The sequence below is a fragment of the Heloderma suspectum genome, chromosome 14, assembly GCF_057233095.1.
Source record: "Heloderma suspectum isolate Gila_16-S chromosome 14, 16-S_ref, whole genome shotgun sequence".
NCBI lineage: Eukaryota > Metazoa > Chordata > Lepidosauria > Squamata > Helodermatidae > Heloderma > Heloderma suspectum.
In genome coordinates, this window is record NC_139471.1 from 13,253,707 (window position 1) to 13,269,100 (window position 15,394).

Genomic DNA, 15,394 nt, shown 5'->3' on the forward strand with positions numbered 1-15,394 from the left:
GGTAGCAAAAGTATACCCGATGTGAGGGAGACTTGCTGTTTCTCCGCTATTCATCATGGAACTTGCTTGGGGAAGAGAAGGGTTACTTTCCAGAAAAGAGGAGAGAAAAGTTCTTTTCTTCAGGACAGAACTTTTCCAGGAAATGGTGTCTGTCAACCACTTGAGCCAGCAACACAGCTGGACATCCCAGGGCAACACAGAAGAGCCCTTTTTAAAAAGCCCAACCCCTCCCTCTGCTCCACAGAGGAATTTTGGAGGGAATTCCCTCCTAAACTGGGGCTGCAGACAATACATCTGCAGCCAACAGCCACCCGTTTGGCCAGGCTGTCCCCGTAAGGGATGTCTCCCTTCTGCCCAGGATTGCCTGCAGTGTCGTACAAGTTTCATCTTTTTGTCCTCCTCCTCCTCTTCAGGGTTTCATGGGTTTTCAAGGTGACCGAGGACATGATGGACCTGCCGGATCAACAGTAAGTGGAACAGGCTGGTCATCAGCATGGGGCAAGCCCCTGCCCCCACCCACAGATTTGACCCCTGGAGGCAGGGGAGGCTGGTGTTTCCAATTTCAGTGGGGCAGATGTTCCATTCTGGGTTTTACTTAGAACCAGCTAGAAGTCTAAAGGGACTATCCAAGATGTTGAACCCTATCCCTCAAGTGGATCCAGCACCTTGGATAGCTTCTTTAGACTTCTGGGTGGTTCTAACTAAAACCCAGAATTGAATTCCCCCCCCCCCACCAGCCTCTCCTGCCTGGAAGATTCCTCCCCCCCCCCCCAATGCAAGGCAATCAAGTGAAGCCACTCCATTAGCTTGTGTAAGCCATCCTGAGCTCCCTGGAGATTTATTCTTGAACATTATTTATTATTGTATGTATTAATAAAATAATAATTTCTATTTATAATACAGAGGTGCTTTATTAGTGTTATTTTTCAAAATAAGGTGTGGTCGTAAAGTCTGGACAAAATAGACTCTGACAGGGGGCAAGGAATGCAGGGAGCTCATTTTCCTTGTGTAACAGCTGCAGTTCTGCCAGGGGTTACCCACTGGTGCTTCCAGTGGTATATTGCCAGCTGGGGTGGTTGGGTAGCTTTTCGGAGAGCGAGGAAACTCCCTACTTGACTGAGGCCTGCTTGGGGACCTAGGCTTGACGACTTCCTGATGGCCTGGCATCTTCCCCACTGCCTTTAGAAAGTGACACCTCTCAGAGCTCAGGAGAGAGTCGGGGTCATAGAATCACAGAATAGTAGGGTTGGAAGGGGCCTACAAGACCATCGAGTCCAACCCCCTGCTCAATGCAGGAATCCAAGTCAGAGCATCCCTGGCAGATGGCTGTCCAGCCTTGTCTTGAATGCCTCCAGTGTGGGAGAGACCACCACTTCCCTTGGTAAGTGGTTCCATTGTCATATGGAACCAATGGTCTGGAGCTAGTTTTGAGAGGTGGGTCCTGGAGAGAGAGGTGGAGCTGTGAGATGGTTAAAGATGAAGAGGATTGCAGTACAAGGACTCAGGGCTTCTCCACATGGGGTTTTTATCCTGCAATTTAGATTGGTCACTCACAGAAGTTTGCAGGCCCTTTACATGATGTCGTCAACCTCAATGGCATCTCCCACACTAAATGTCCTTTATCTGATTTTTTAAAAAAGATTGGAGATAATGAGCTATCAAATTACAGCGCATTGAGTTTCCTCGTGAAAAGAGAAAGTTGTGCAATAAGAGGAGCTAGACCACAGCGCCATCTAATGGCTGTATAATGAAACATAGAATACGCAGATAAGGGACGGAACTGTTGTGGGGAAGCATGTGTAAAGGGAGCACATCGTGATCCTGTATTTAAAACAGAAGCAAAAAGCCCCAGTAAAGTTGTGGGATTTTAGGCTGGTGTAGAACTGCTCTCACTCTGGCCATCTTAGGCAGGAACAATGGCTTCTCTGCCTGCTTATAGGAGACTCTTAATTCCACTATGCTCCGCTTGTCTATGTGATTATAGAGACACAGGCCACAATTACCAACCCTAACCCTTGCTCACTGCATATGAACCTGCTTCACTCCTCAGCTTTCTTCCCTAGCATCTCCCAGCTTGCTTTTGAACCATTGTCGGCTAGGGATGGTGGAGAATTCTGCCACAGGCTTCAATGAGGCTCCCTGGAATTCAGCCTCCGGAGTCCGTGGCGGAACGATCCCACTCACCTCCGCCTCCCGCCGGACCATTGCGGAGCCGAATCCTCCTCGCCAGCAGCTCCGTTCCGCAAACAATACGGCTGCCATTGCCATCCGATGATGAGAAACAGGAAGCAATCTGGATGCAAATGGCGTCCACTACTCCGTTTGCATCCCTGTTTCTTCTCGCGATAGGCTATGCGTCTGTATTTACGTAGATATTTACGTAGCCTATCGCATGAAAAAAATGGATGCGAATGGTGTAGCGGACGCCATTTGCATCCGGATCACTTCCTGTTTCTCATCATCAGCGATACGGCACGGCAATGGCAGCTGTATCGCTTGTGGAACGGAGCCAGCCGGTGGCTCCGCAGACTCACCATGGAGTGGAGCCAGCCAGCAAGGATTCCAGGGGGGAGGATCGCCTCCCCCCCTGCGGACCCCCCTGCAGACCCCAGGTAAGGGGATTCGTGCATCCCTATTGTTGGGGCATGATTGTGGTTCGCATTCTGACCCTGGGAGGTGCTGAAGAAAAAATCCTGAAAAAGTAGCTGAGTTGCCAGCAGATGGTCTCTTGTGCAGGTCCAGCTCCAGAGGGCAGTGAGGTCAAGCATTTGCTGGGAGCCCAAGGCCTTTCTCAAATGCCCCAATGGTGGCAATATATTTACGCTGTTGGGAGCAAGCTGCCATCCATTAATTCTCCAACCCAGTTCAACATTTTGGAGGCCTTGCTATGATGACTTCTCTTTCCAAATAGGGTCCTCTGGGAAAAACAGGAATCAATGGAGACCCAGGTTCCCCGGGGATGATGGTAAGAACTCATGCAAATGTTTTAAATTTAAATGACTCAATCAATTCTGTGGAGGACAGTTCAAGCCTCTTCACTGTTGTTTTTTGGGGCAGGGTCTTCCTGGCAAACCTGGCCTGGAAGGGCCACAAGGACTTGTCGGCATCAACGTAAGTGATGGATCATCTGCAATGTGGGGTGTACTCAAGGGAAACTGGACCACAGAAAGCCGAAGTGGTTTCCCAGGATCCCCTCCCTCTGCCCCACAATTCTCACCAACAGCATTGGTGGCAAAATGTAGATAACCCAGTGCAGAGGCAACGAATTAGGAGAGCTTCTTAACTGGATGCTGATAAACTCCTCTGTTCCAGGGCTATCCAGGATCCGTTGGCAACAGAGGAGAACCAGGGCTCATGGGCAAAAAGGTAAGGGCTGGCTCAATGTTTGGTAACTTGAGAGGAAATTATTATTATTATTATTATTATTATTATTATTATTATTTCAATTTATATTGAATACAAAATATATACAAAATAGCGTAGGCAGCATACAAAGTTAAAAACCAATTAAACAAGAACATCAACAATAAAAACAATACAGCATAAAATGGTATATAACAATCAGCGAAAAGGAATAAGGATTCTAGAAAGGGAAGGCCTGCTGGAATAATAGAGTCTTTATTTCCCACATAAAAACATTCAAAGAGGTCAGCAAATGCATTTCAATTGAGAGGCGGCAAAAAAAAGGTCCTCTGGCATGTGGCTGCCAATCTCACATTAGGCAGTCACAGCAAATAACCCTCAAGAGGACCTTAGGTGGCAGACTGGGATGTAGGGGAAATGGTTTTTAGGGTCAAACTATTTTAAACATGCTATTTCAAAGCTCAGCTACAACCTACCACTTCTCTTTCTTAACAATAAAGCAGCTGCAGGGAGCGGAGCATTTGGATCCAGACCAAGGCTAAGTGGTTTAACTCTTTCCCGTGCTGTTTTCCTACCAAGTCACCCCTCGCAATATGCCATTCCCCACGCCACCCCCCACATTCTATTTGCAGTAAATATCAGCTTTGGGGAAGATTTTGGGGTGGAGTGAGGGGTGAATGATGAGGCGGGGGGACTGATAGATGCCACATCCCCAGAGTTAGGGATATGTTATGAGGACAAGCCAGGAAGGGGGCGGTCATGGAGTGGACAACTGTGATGTTTCAGGGTTGTTGTTTTTAATAAGTAGGATGGGGGGGGGCAGATTGCAATGACCACAGAGGCAAACCACTCAGTATTGAACAATATTTACTGAACTTAAGAAAGTTTGGTGAATAATAACGTTAAGAATTCCCTCCCTAAAGAACTCTGCCAAGCCCCCTCTTCAATGAGCTTCCACCGTGCATTGAAAACATGGTTGTTCAGGCAGGCATTTGGGGTAGGCTAGGGTATTTTAGAACAGGATGTTTTAATGTCTAATTTTACTGTTTTTTGATGGCTGTATATCACCCAGAGTGGCCGGGTGACCGGCTAGATGGGCGATTAATAAATTTAATAAACAAACAAATAAATAAGAAAACAATTAACAACTATGAACCAAATATGGTCAACTCCAATTTCAAGCCACAGTTCTCTGTGAAGAGCAGTGTGATTGTTGCTGTCTCAACAACAGCTGCTTAGCACTCTCTGGACCTTGGTTGCCTGTCCTTGTGTGGAAGCTGCTGGTTTCTCCATCCTTTTTCCATCCTTTCTTCTCTTGTCTCCTCCTTCACTGTCTTTCTGCCTCTTCTTCCTCCTTCCCCTTTTCAAACTGACCTCCGCTCTCTCTGTTCCATACCCCTTCCATTTTTCTTAGCCCATATTCCAAGGCCTTCAGAGACAAGCATTACACAACTGGTAGTGGATCATGCACGATCCGGGGTGGGTGGGTGGGTGGTGCTGTAGATGAGCCCCAGCCAGGAGGGAGAGCAGGCCAGTGCTGCCAGAAGCATGGATGAGGCAGCCCATGGGGAGAGCAAAGCCCCACTTCCTGTGCTGACAGGAAGTTGCCCACAGTGCGAAGAGGTTGACGGAGTGACCTCTGATGTCACTGTCTCTCGCAAAAGAGCATGGCGTAACTTTTGAGGAGAGAGGATGAAGAATATCCCCGTTCAACTGTGGCGTGCGTCGGGCCCCAGGCCCGACTACTTTGTAGGGCCTGAAATTATGCCCTTGGCAGCCAACCACTTCGGACTCTCGCATAAAGGCTCACACAACATAGCTGCATCTGGGCCTGAACCATCTCACACATTGTTTTGAAGAAATGAAGCACTGATGCTAGCCCTAAACATGGGAGCTGAGTCAGCCAAGTGTAAACATGGGAGCTGAGTCAGCCAAGTGTATTTTTCTGTTTGCTTCCCACTTCTGCCTGCTTGCTAGCCTGGTGGGTGCTGTTGCTGCTGGTGTATCTAAGGAGGTCCTTGACATCACAGTAAAACCTCTCTTCCCTCTCTCCCCACCCCTCGCCTCCTTTGCAGGGACAGCCTGGAATCCGAGGGCCCACTGGGTTTCCAGGGAAGTCTGGTTCCAAAGTGAGTGTCCTTCTCTGCTGTGCAGCCTGAACAACGTCCTGCTGCTACTGCTCATTGCGCTGGAAGGGGTGACAGGCAGGGATGAAACTAAGGATTGTGCGGGTCCCCGATTACGTCCGGGAATCCAGTGGAAACCCCCCCCTTGCCTGCACCCCCGAGCTGCGCTCGCTGAGCCACAGCCCTGCTCACCCCCGGCTCTCGCCCAGGTGGCCTCGTCGAGCTCCGCGACCGCAAAAATGTGCATATTTGCATATGCATGAATGTGCACAGTTTTGCAAATACGCATTTTATTTTTCAAAAAATGGCAATCGCAGAGCTCAATGAGGCCGCCTGGGTGAATGAAGCCAGCTCAGCAAGCAGCAGGGACCTCAATCGCAGGTCCGGGTGCACAGAGGCAGGGGCTGGGTGGGCACCCAGAGATCCCAGACAGGGGTAGTGCCTGCCCATCCCTACATGAAACTTAACCTGGACGTTGGGATGGACAGATCGTTCTGTTTCTGCTCTGTGCCAGCTTTGATTATATTCTTTTATAAATCAATGCCATCCTGTTTTCTGCATTAAAAACAAAACAGCATGAAAATTTGCTTTATTTTTTAACAAGATATGCATTATTTGTATGCACGTTACCCTAAAATATGGATTTTTCTGTGCAGATTTTAGCCTAAAATATCCATTTTATATGCACTTTGGTACATTTTTTGAGCCAAGAATTATATTGCAAAACTTGGGAAGGTGTGAGACTGGAAGAATAACTGCAGTCTTGGAGGAAACGGATGATTTAGATCCCTTTCAATCTGATTTCCAGACTGGTTACAGGATGGAAACAGTTTGGTTACCCTTGTGTATGTGTGACCTGGGGTGCATGCAACCCTGTTGGTCTGCAGACATTCCTGCTCTTAAAAGCATTTGACAACAGTCCAGCAAGAGGTGTTGTAGCTTAGCTGGAAGGTGCAATAAGCCCACTGGCCATCTGCTCTAGCAAACTTCCACAGTGGCACAAAACACGTGGAGCTGAGACCCTCAGTCCGAGTCTCAAAGTCGATGCAATTTCTGGAGAGGCCTGTTCGAGCACTTTGCAGCACAGAAATCACATTTTTATTCTCTCCAACCTTCCTCTCTCCTTAGGGTCCACCTGGGCCACCCAGCCTGAAAGGCCTCCCTGGCCCACAGGTATGTTCTTCTGATAAAACCTTTTGTCTGTGCTTTAGGTAACTTTTCATTATTGTCATTCCTGCCAGCCTTCCCTTCTGCTGTTTTAGACTCCTTTATCCATTAAAGAGTGCCTGCGTTGTGTTGATCTTCCACAGTATCGCTACATGGCTCCCCTGTCTCATCAGGTTCCTATCCATGGTCGCTATCTATTTCAGTGCCTCTGGTCTTTGCATGTAGAGCGTTCCCTAGAAAACACTCTTCAGGAAAAATTGGTGCATTTTATACTTTCATCTGGTGGACATGCTGCTTCCTGTTTCATACACAGGGATGGGCATTCATCGTTTGTGCCACAAGAAAGGTGGTGGTTTTTCTAAGACTGTGCATGTGTAATGTGTATGTCCCCTTCATGGATCACTGCCTTGTTGTGGCGAAGGGGCTTGCGTAACTCAGTGAAGCCATAAGCTATGCCGTGCAGGGCCACCCAAGATGGACAGGTCATGGCAGAGGGTTCTGACAAAATGTGGTCCACTGGAGAAGGAAATGGCAACCCACTCCAGTATTCTTGCCAAGAAAACCCCATGGAATGTATCACAAGGCTAAAAGATATGACGCCGGAAGATGAGCCCCTCAGGTCGGAAGGTGTCCAATATACTACTGGGGAAGAGCAGAGGGAATTTCCAAGTAGCACCAGAAAGAGTGAAGCGGCTGGGCCAAAGCCGAAAGGACACTCAGCTGTAGATGTGTTTGGTGGTGAAAAGAAAGTCTGATGCTGTAAAGAACAATATTGTTTAGGAACCTGGAATGTAAGATCAATGAATCAAGGTAAGCTGGAGGTGGTCAAACATGAGATGGCAAGACTGAACATCGACATCTTGGGAATCACAAACTAAAAGGGACAGGCATGGGCGTATTTAATTCAGGTGACCATTATATCTACTACTGTGGGCAAGAATCCCTTAGAAGAAATGGAGTAGCACTCATAGTCAACAAAAGGGTGGGAAAAGCAGTACTGGGGTACTATCTCAAAAACAATAGAATGATCTCAGTACGAATCCAAGGCAAACCATTCAACATCATAGTAATTCAAGTCTATGCCCTAACCACTGAGGCTGAAGAAGCTGAGGTTGATCAGTTCTATGAAGACCTACAACACCTTCTAGAACTAACACCAAAAAAAGATGTCCTCTTCATCACAGGTGATTGGAATGCTAAAGTAGGAAGTCAAGAAATCACCGGGATAACAGGCAAGCATGGCCTTGGTGTACAAAATGAAGCAGGACAAAGGCTAATAGAGTTTTGCCAAGAGAACACGCTGATCATAGCAAACACTCTTTTCCAACAGCACAAGAGGCGACTCTACACATGGACATCACCAGATGGTCAATATCGAAATCAGATTGATTATGTCATTTGCAGCCAAAGATGGAGAAGCTCTATACAGTCAGTAAAAACAAGACCTGGAGCTGACTGTGGCTCAGATCTTGAGCTTCTTATTGCAAAATTTCAGCTTAAATTGAAGAACATAGGGAAAACCACTAAACCATTCAGGTATGATCTAAATCATATCCCTTATGAATATACAGTGGAGGTGAGGAATAGATTTAAGGGATTAGACCTGATAGACAGAGCACCTGAGGAACTATGGATGGAGGTCCGTAACATTGTTCAGGAGGCAGCAACTCAATCCATCCCAAAGAAAAAGAAATGCAAGAAAGCAAAGTGGCTGTCTGATGAGGCTTTACAAGTAGCTGAGGAAAGAAGGGAAGCGAAAAGGAAGGGAGAAAGGGGAAGATATATCCAACTGAATGCAGAGTTCCAGAGTACAGCAAAGAGAGACAAGAAGGCCTTCTTAAAAGAACAATCCAAAGAAATTAAGGAAAACAATAGAATGGGAAAGACTAGAGATCTTTTCAAGAACATCAGAGATCTCAAGGGAATGTTTCGTGCAAAGACGGGCATGATAAAGGACAAAGAAGGCAGGGACCTAACAGAAGCAGATGAGATTAAGAAGAGGTGGCAAGAATACACAGAAGAACTATACAGGAAAGACCTTAATGTCCCTGATAGCCATGTGTCAGGAGCGCCCTGGCGGCTTCTTTCAGTCTACTCCAATAGCTAACTCAAGACACAGACAAAAGGACTCTTTTTAAGGCTTTAATCCTTTTACAACTTAATGACTCTTTCAGATGCTAATCACCAGCGACTAAGCAATGAACAGCAGAGTGGCCTAAGCTTCAAGTAGGCAGTTGATCTCCATTTGAAAGAGAGTCACTTGAAGATGCTGAACTTATGGGCTAGGGAGAGTTCCTCCCTCTTTCCCTTGGGTCCTCGGGACGTGACTGTTGCTTGCGCGCCAAACGAGCGCTACACCTCCTTTCGGCGCCCTCCAGCTGTCATCGCTCCCGGAATCGGCGTCGAGCATCCAGCAAGCCCCCCTCCCGCACTCTCTCACTGCCAGGGCCACTATCTATCTCAGGAATGCTGGCAGGAGGAATCTCTGCCAGCTGCTGTGCCCATGAGAGATGAGCACGCTCCTCTCCCACGGATTGCTGTTCCTCCTCAGAATCAGAACTGCTCTGGGGTTCTATCGGCTCAGTTTCCACCCTGACACCATGATAGTGCGGTCACTGAACTTGAGCCAGACATCCTAGAGAGTGAAGTCTAATGGGCCTTAGGAAGCATTAGTAACAACAAAGCTAGCGGAGATGACAGTATTCCAGCTGAGCTGTTTAAAATCCTAAAAGATGATGCTGTTTAAGTGCTGCACTCAATATGCCAACAAATTTGGAACACTCAACAGTGGCCACAAGACTGGAAAAGGTCAGTTTACATTCCAGTTCCAAAGAAGCGCAATGCCAAAGAGTGTTCAAACTACTGCACAACTGCGCTCATTTCACATGCCAGCAAGGTTATGTAGGGGTGTACAAAACCCTGCTTACCTGGCTCCGCTGGGCTCCACAGGTGGGGGGAGGTGCTCCGTCCCTCCCCACGGAATCCTCACCAGGGGGGGAGGCGCTCCATGCCTCCCCCCGGAATCCTGGCCGGCTGGCTCCGCTCCACAGCCGAGTCACAGAGCCGCCGGCCGGCTCCGGCCGCCTGCAGCCAGACATCCGGCCACTGCGCAGCCCTGCAGGGACGCAAATGGTGGCTGTCGTAGCTGCCGTCATTTGCGTCCCTGTAGTGAGCCATGATAGGCTTCATAAATATTTACGTAGCCTATCACAGCAGGGGGAAAACCCCAGAGTACGCAAATGGCGGTAGCCGCTGCCATTTGCGTAGGCTGGGTTTTTTTCCCCCTTGCCATGATAGGCTACGTAAATATTTATGTAGCCTATCATGGCAGGGGGAAAAAAAACCCAGCGTACGCAAATAGTGGTAGCTACCGCCATTTGCGTATGCTGGGGTTCCCCCCCCCCCGCCGTGATAGGCTACTGTCAAGGGCTCCTTGGAGGGCTCTCCCAGTCTCATCCAGTAGCCAAGTCCAGACACAGACAAAGAGATTCTTTTCAAAGCTTTATTCTTCTTTTACAACTTAACAACTCTACAGGTAGCAACTAGATCTGAGCAGCAGAGTACCTATGCCCTAAGTTGGAACAGTTGGTCCCCGTTTGAAAGGGAATTACTGGCAGACCCCTGAACTTAAGGACTAGGGAGAGTCCCTCCCCTTTTCCCTTGGATCCTCTGGGCGCAGCCGTTGTTTGAGCACCAACCGGGCACTACGCCTCCTTTCCGCGCCCTCCATCTGGCGCCGCTCTCTGCGTCTGCGTCGCGCGTCCACCAAGACTGCTTCCCACGCTTGATCACTCCCTGGACTGCTTTCTAATCTAGGAATGCTGGTGGGAGGAATCTCCGTCAGCTGCGGGCCCTGGGAAAGAGGAGCACGCTCCTCTCCCAGGAGCGACTGCTCTTCCTCAGAATCAGAACTACTCTGGGATTCTATGGGCTCAGTGTCCACCCTGACAGCTACGTAAATACTTATGCAGCCTATCACGGCCTCCGCAGGGACACAAATGGTGTTGCTGCATTAGCCGTGATAGGCTACGTAAGTATTTACGTAGCCTATCATGGCTGAAGAAGGAGGAAGCGAATGGTGGCCACAGGACGGCCGCCATTCGCACAGCAGCGCGGACGGGAGCAGGTAAGTGCTCCATTGCACACGCCTTTCTTGGGTTGGGGGCGGCGAGCTCTTTGTCCCACGCGCCTTTCTTGGGGGGGGGCGGGGGCTTCATTCCATGATGGTTTTCGAGGGGCCGAATGCACTGGCATTCAGCCTCACCGAGATCCATCATGGAATTCTCTGACATCCCTAAGGTTATGCTCAAAATCCTACAAGCTAGGCTTCAGCAGTATGTGAACCGAGAACTACTGGAAGTACAAGTGGGGTTTTGAAGAGGCAGAGGAACTAGAGATCAAATTGCCAACATTCGCTGGATCATGGAGAAAGCAAGAGAATTCCAGAAAAATGTCTATTTCTGCTTCATTGACTACACTACATTGTTGTGTGGATCACAACAAACTGTGGCAAATTCTTAAAGAGATGGGAGTACCAGATCACCATACCTGTCTCCTGAGAAACCTGTATGAGGGTCAAGAAGCAACAGTAAGAACCGGACATGGAACAACCAGTTGGTTCAAAATTGTGAAAGGAGTTTGACAAGGCTGTATATTGTCACCCTGCTTATTTAATTTATATGCAGAGTACATCATGAAAAATGCCAGGTTGGATGAATCACAGGTCGGAATTAAGATTGCTGGGAGAATTATCAACAACCTCCGATACGCAGACGATACCACCCTAATGGCAGAAAGTGAAGAGGATCTCAAGAGCCTCTTGTTGAGGGTGAAAGAGGAGAGTGCAAAAGCTGGTTTAAAACTCAACATTAAAAAAGCTAAGATCATGGCATCTGGCCCCATCACTTCCTGGCATATGGAAGGGGAAGAAATGGAAGCAGTGACAGATTTCACTTTCTTGGGCTCCAACATCACCGCAGACGGTGACTGTAGCCATGAAATTAAAAGATGCTTGCTCCTTGGGAGGGAAGCTATGGCAAACCTAGACAGCATAGTAAGAAACAGAGACATCACCTTGCCGACAAAGGTCCGTATAATCAAAGCTATGGTTTTCCCAGTATGGCTGTGAGAGCTGGACGATAAGGAAGGCTGAGCGCCAAAGAATTGATGCTTTCGAACTGTGGTGCTGGAGAAGACTCTTATGAGTCCCCTGGACTGCAAGGAGGTCAAATCAGTCAATCCTAAGGGAAATCAACCCTGACTGCTCTTTGGAAGGACAGATACTGAAGCTCAAGCTCAAATATTTTGGCCACCTAATGCAAAGAGAAAAAAAAAAAAAGCGCATACGACTTATTTGGTCGCCGTAGTCTACGTAAATCTTTACGTAGACTACAGCGACCAAATAAGGAACGGGAATGGCGGCTCCCTATGGGGGCCACCATTATCCGTACGCGTTTTTTTTTTTTTTAAGTCACCCGTGATAGGCTACGTGACGATTTACGTAGCCTATAACGGCTGACTTTGCAAATCTAGCCGTGATAGGCTACGTTAATTGTCACGTAGCCTATCACGGGGGCGTTTTTGTTTTTTCTTTTATTGGAATGGCGGCGGCGGCAGCCGGTCGAAAGACCGGCTGCCGCTCCCACCCCGCACGAACACCCGCTGAACCGCCGGCCGGACCCGCCGCCGGGAGGGACATTCGGCGAAGGAACACCAACGTGTTCGGCCCCCCGAAGTTTCGGGGAGAAATTCTCCGCCATCCCTATGGAAAAGACCCTGATGCTGGGAAAATTGAAGGCAGAAGGAGAGGGGGACGGCAGAGGATGAGATGGCTAGATAGCATCACCGATGCAATGAATATGAACCTGAGCACACTCCGGGAGAGAGCAGAGGACAGGAAGGCCTGGCCTGCTATGGTCCATGGAGTCACGAAGAGTCGGACACAACTTAACGACTGAGCAACAATGTGTATGTATCTGTGTGTGACATCATAGTGGCAGATGGGAGTGCATCAGTACTCTCTACATTTAATGCTGTGGAATGCCCCCCCCCCCTTCACTTTATTCCTCTGGAGCAAAAGAGGCCCAAGAAATTAGTGACTGGATCTCCTGAGGCTCCCCCTCCCTTTTGTAAACTAAGGAGGACACGTAAATGTTGATTAGCTGATCAGAGCTGTGGCACTGAGGAAGGAAGTTGGGGGGATACGCCTGAGGGTATGCCTCCTTCCATAATATACCAAATTCACTGAAGTGGTAATATATGGAATTCAGCCCATTCATTGAGGTCATCTGAGGAGGCCTTCCTAGCCATGCCACAATTACCGGAGATACATCTTATCATGACTTCAAGGAGGGCCTTCTGTGTGGTGGTCCTCAATTTGTGGAATGACCGCCCCGTAGGGATCCAATGGGCACCTATGATGCAGGTGTTCCGCTGGTTAGTCAAACAAACCTATTCATGCAGGCATGCCTAAACCCTGCTTTTTAGTACCGGCTGGAATCCTGGTTATTTGCTGTGCATTTTACTTTTGTTTTATTGCATCTCTTTTACTTTGTAAATCACCTTGTTACCTTTTAGGGTGAAAGGTGGTCTATAAATAATTTCAACAGATAATAACTAAATAATAAATGCAACTATCCCCTCCCTTATTTAAGTGTTCACTTCAACTGATCTGTCACAATAATAGTTCATGTCATTTGTCTGCAAAAATAACTCTCTCCTTCAGGGCAAGATGGGCGCCTTAGGTCCTAGAGGATTCCCCGGGCCAACGGTAAGATGTAGTTATCTAAGGATAGTGCTGAGCTCCACTTGGCTCTGATCCTGCCATGGTTTTTATTCCCCCTCCTTGTAGCCTTAGGCTCTTGTCTTCCTCTTCTTCCATCCTGGGTTTTCCTTCGGCTCATTGTTCAAGCTGCAGAAGGATCATCTTTGGCCAGTGGCTCTTCTGTTGTTTTGTAAGTGGCCCATTTGGGCTGCAGATGCTCCCCAGATCACTGCCTGGGGCCCTGCTCTCGCAGCAGTGCAGGGAAGCATCTAAATCATGGTGGCAGGGTTGCCTTGCCTTGCCTCACTCATGGGTCACCAGCAGGGGCAGCCCAAGACATTTTGCTGCCTGAGGCAAAGGTCAAACAGGCGGCCACTCAGATGATTCTGTCTTAACACTGCTGATAAGACAGCATCCTCCACTGTACATGAAGGCAGCAGGCTAAATTAGGAGGTGCAGAGCAGATCACATGACACACAGGTCTCTCCTCCAATTCCTTGCTGCCACCTCCCAGCGTCTGCCACCTGAGGTGACTGCTTCACTCTGCCTAATGGTAGGGCCGGCCCTGGTCACCAGGATGGGTGCCTGGAATTCGAGACAGACTAAAATGAGCTTGGATTTCGAAGAATCTGACCTGCGGCATCCGCTGCGGAGCACCCCCCTCAGGCTGCGAAGAGTCCGTGGACTTGCAGATTTTTTTTTTTTACTTTCCTGAAATGTATGCATATTTATTCATAGGAAAATACTCAAGATTCTGCTGAGGAAAATTTGAATGGAATTCCATAATAATGGAAGTATTATGTAAATACTTATGTAAATACTTACATAAATACATAAGTTTCTGCTAAGGAATGGGGGACAATGCGCTAAATGTTACGTACTGAGGTAAATTATGTAAATTGTTACGGAACCTCTTACGTAATTATCTGCGTATTTTTCCGCATGACGAAAAAATTCGCATCCGTCTGTGAGCGGGCGACGGAACAAAAAGTGCCTGACAATCTGCGAAACACAGACGGAACGGACTTGACACAGTTCATATATCCCTAGTCTGGAATTGCTTCTCTGCACCCTGGGCTATAGTGGTGAGAGGAAGGCCGCCCATTGCCCAGGCAACCAGGCTGCCGCTCCAAAAAGTCTGTGTATGCAGTATCTGAGCCAGCTCTTTCCCTTTGCTTCGGGGTGTGTGTGTGTGTGTGTGTGTGTATCTAGCCCTTCACATATACTAATTGAGCATTCCCATGAGACTGGAATCCACCTCTTGCCTTTCCCTCACTCAGTGAGAATAGTTGTAAATGAAGTCCTAGGAGGAAAGAAATGAGGAAATGAAGTCCTAAGAGGAATTTCTAAGAGGAAAGAAACCATCCCATCACCCCCACCACAGACACACACAAGAGAAATGGCAGCAAGCATTTTCCCTACAGAAGACCCCTCATTGTGGTGGACTGAGGCACCCTAGGGGGAGAAGTAGAATGGGCCCTTCAGTAAAGTTCAGGAGTAAGGATATCATCAGAGTTGTCAAGACAGATGGGATATTAGTAGGGATGTATGGATTTTTAAAAATCTATTCTGCCTGTGTTTCTCGGATTGTCGGGTGTCTTTTGGTCCATCATCTGCTCATTTCTTTAACCAGAATTTTGTTCTACCTCATTGATTCACTCATTACATTTCTATACCATCCCATAGCTGAAGCACTAATTTGCATTAGCCCTAATTCGCATTAATGCTAATTCGCATTAACGCTACTGCAGACTTGCACAAATGCACACTAGTTAATACGGATTAGCGCTAATGTGCATTAACTAATGCAAATTCCCCCCCAAAGCTGGTCCCCTGCAGAATTCTCAGTTTGGATTCATAGAAATATGAACTCATTTGTATCCATGGCAGATTTCTCCAACATCCCTAGATACTCATGGACCACATACCGCCCTTAGTCACTCTCCTTGTAGCTCATGGGGCCCCACCCACTTTT

The 15,394-nt window shown here is 48.0% G+C and overlaps 1 protein-coding gene across 1 annotated transcript in view; it reads left to right on the top strand.

The window, feature by feature from the left end:
- The window catches only part of COL27A1 (collagen type XXVII alpha 1 chain), a 146,261-nt gene that overhangs the window by 96,693 nt on the left and 34,174 nt on the right, over positions 1-15,394 (top strand). The window contains exons 34-40 of the mRNA XM_084820772.1: positions 414-467; positions 2,912-2,965; positions 3,058-3,111; positions 3,313-3,366; positions 5,439-5,492; positions 6,618-6,662; positions 13,381-13,425. Of these exons, the coding sequence (XP_084676898.1) occupies positions 414-467; positions 2,912-2,965; positions 3,058-3,111; positions 3,313-3,366; positions 5,439-5,492; positions 6,618-6,662; positions 13,381-13,425 (360 nt within the window). The remainder of the gene's footprint in view (positions 1-413; positions 468-2,911; positions 2,966-3,057; positions 3,112-3,312; positions 3,367-5,438; positions 5,493-6,617; positions 6,663-13,380; positions 13,426-15,394) is intronic.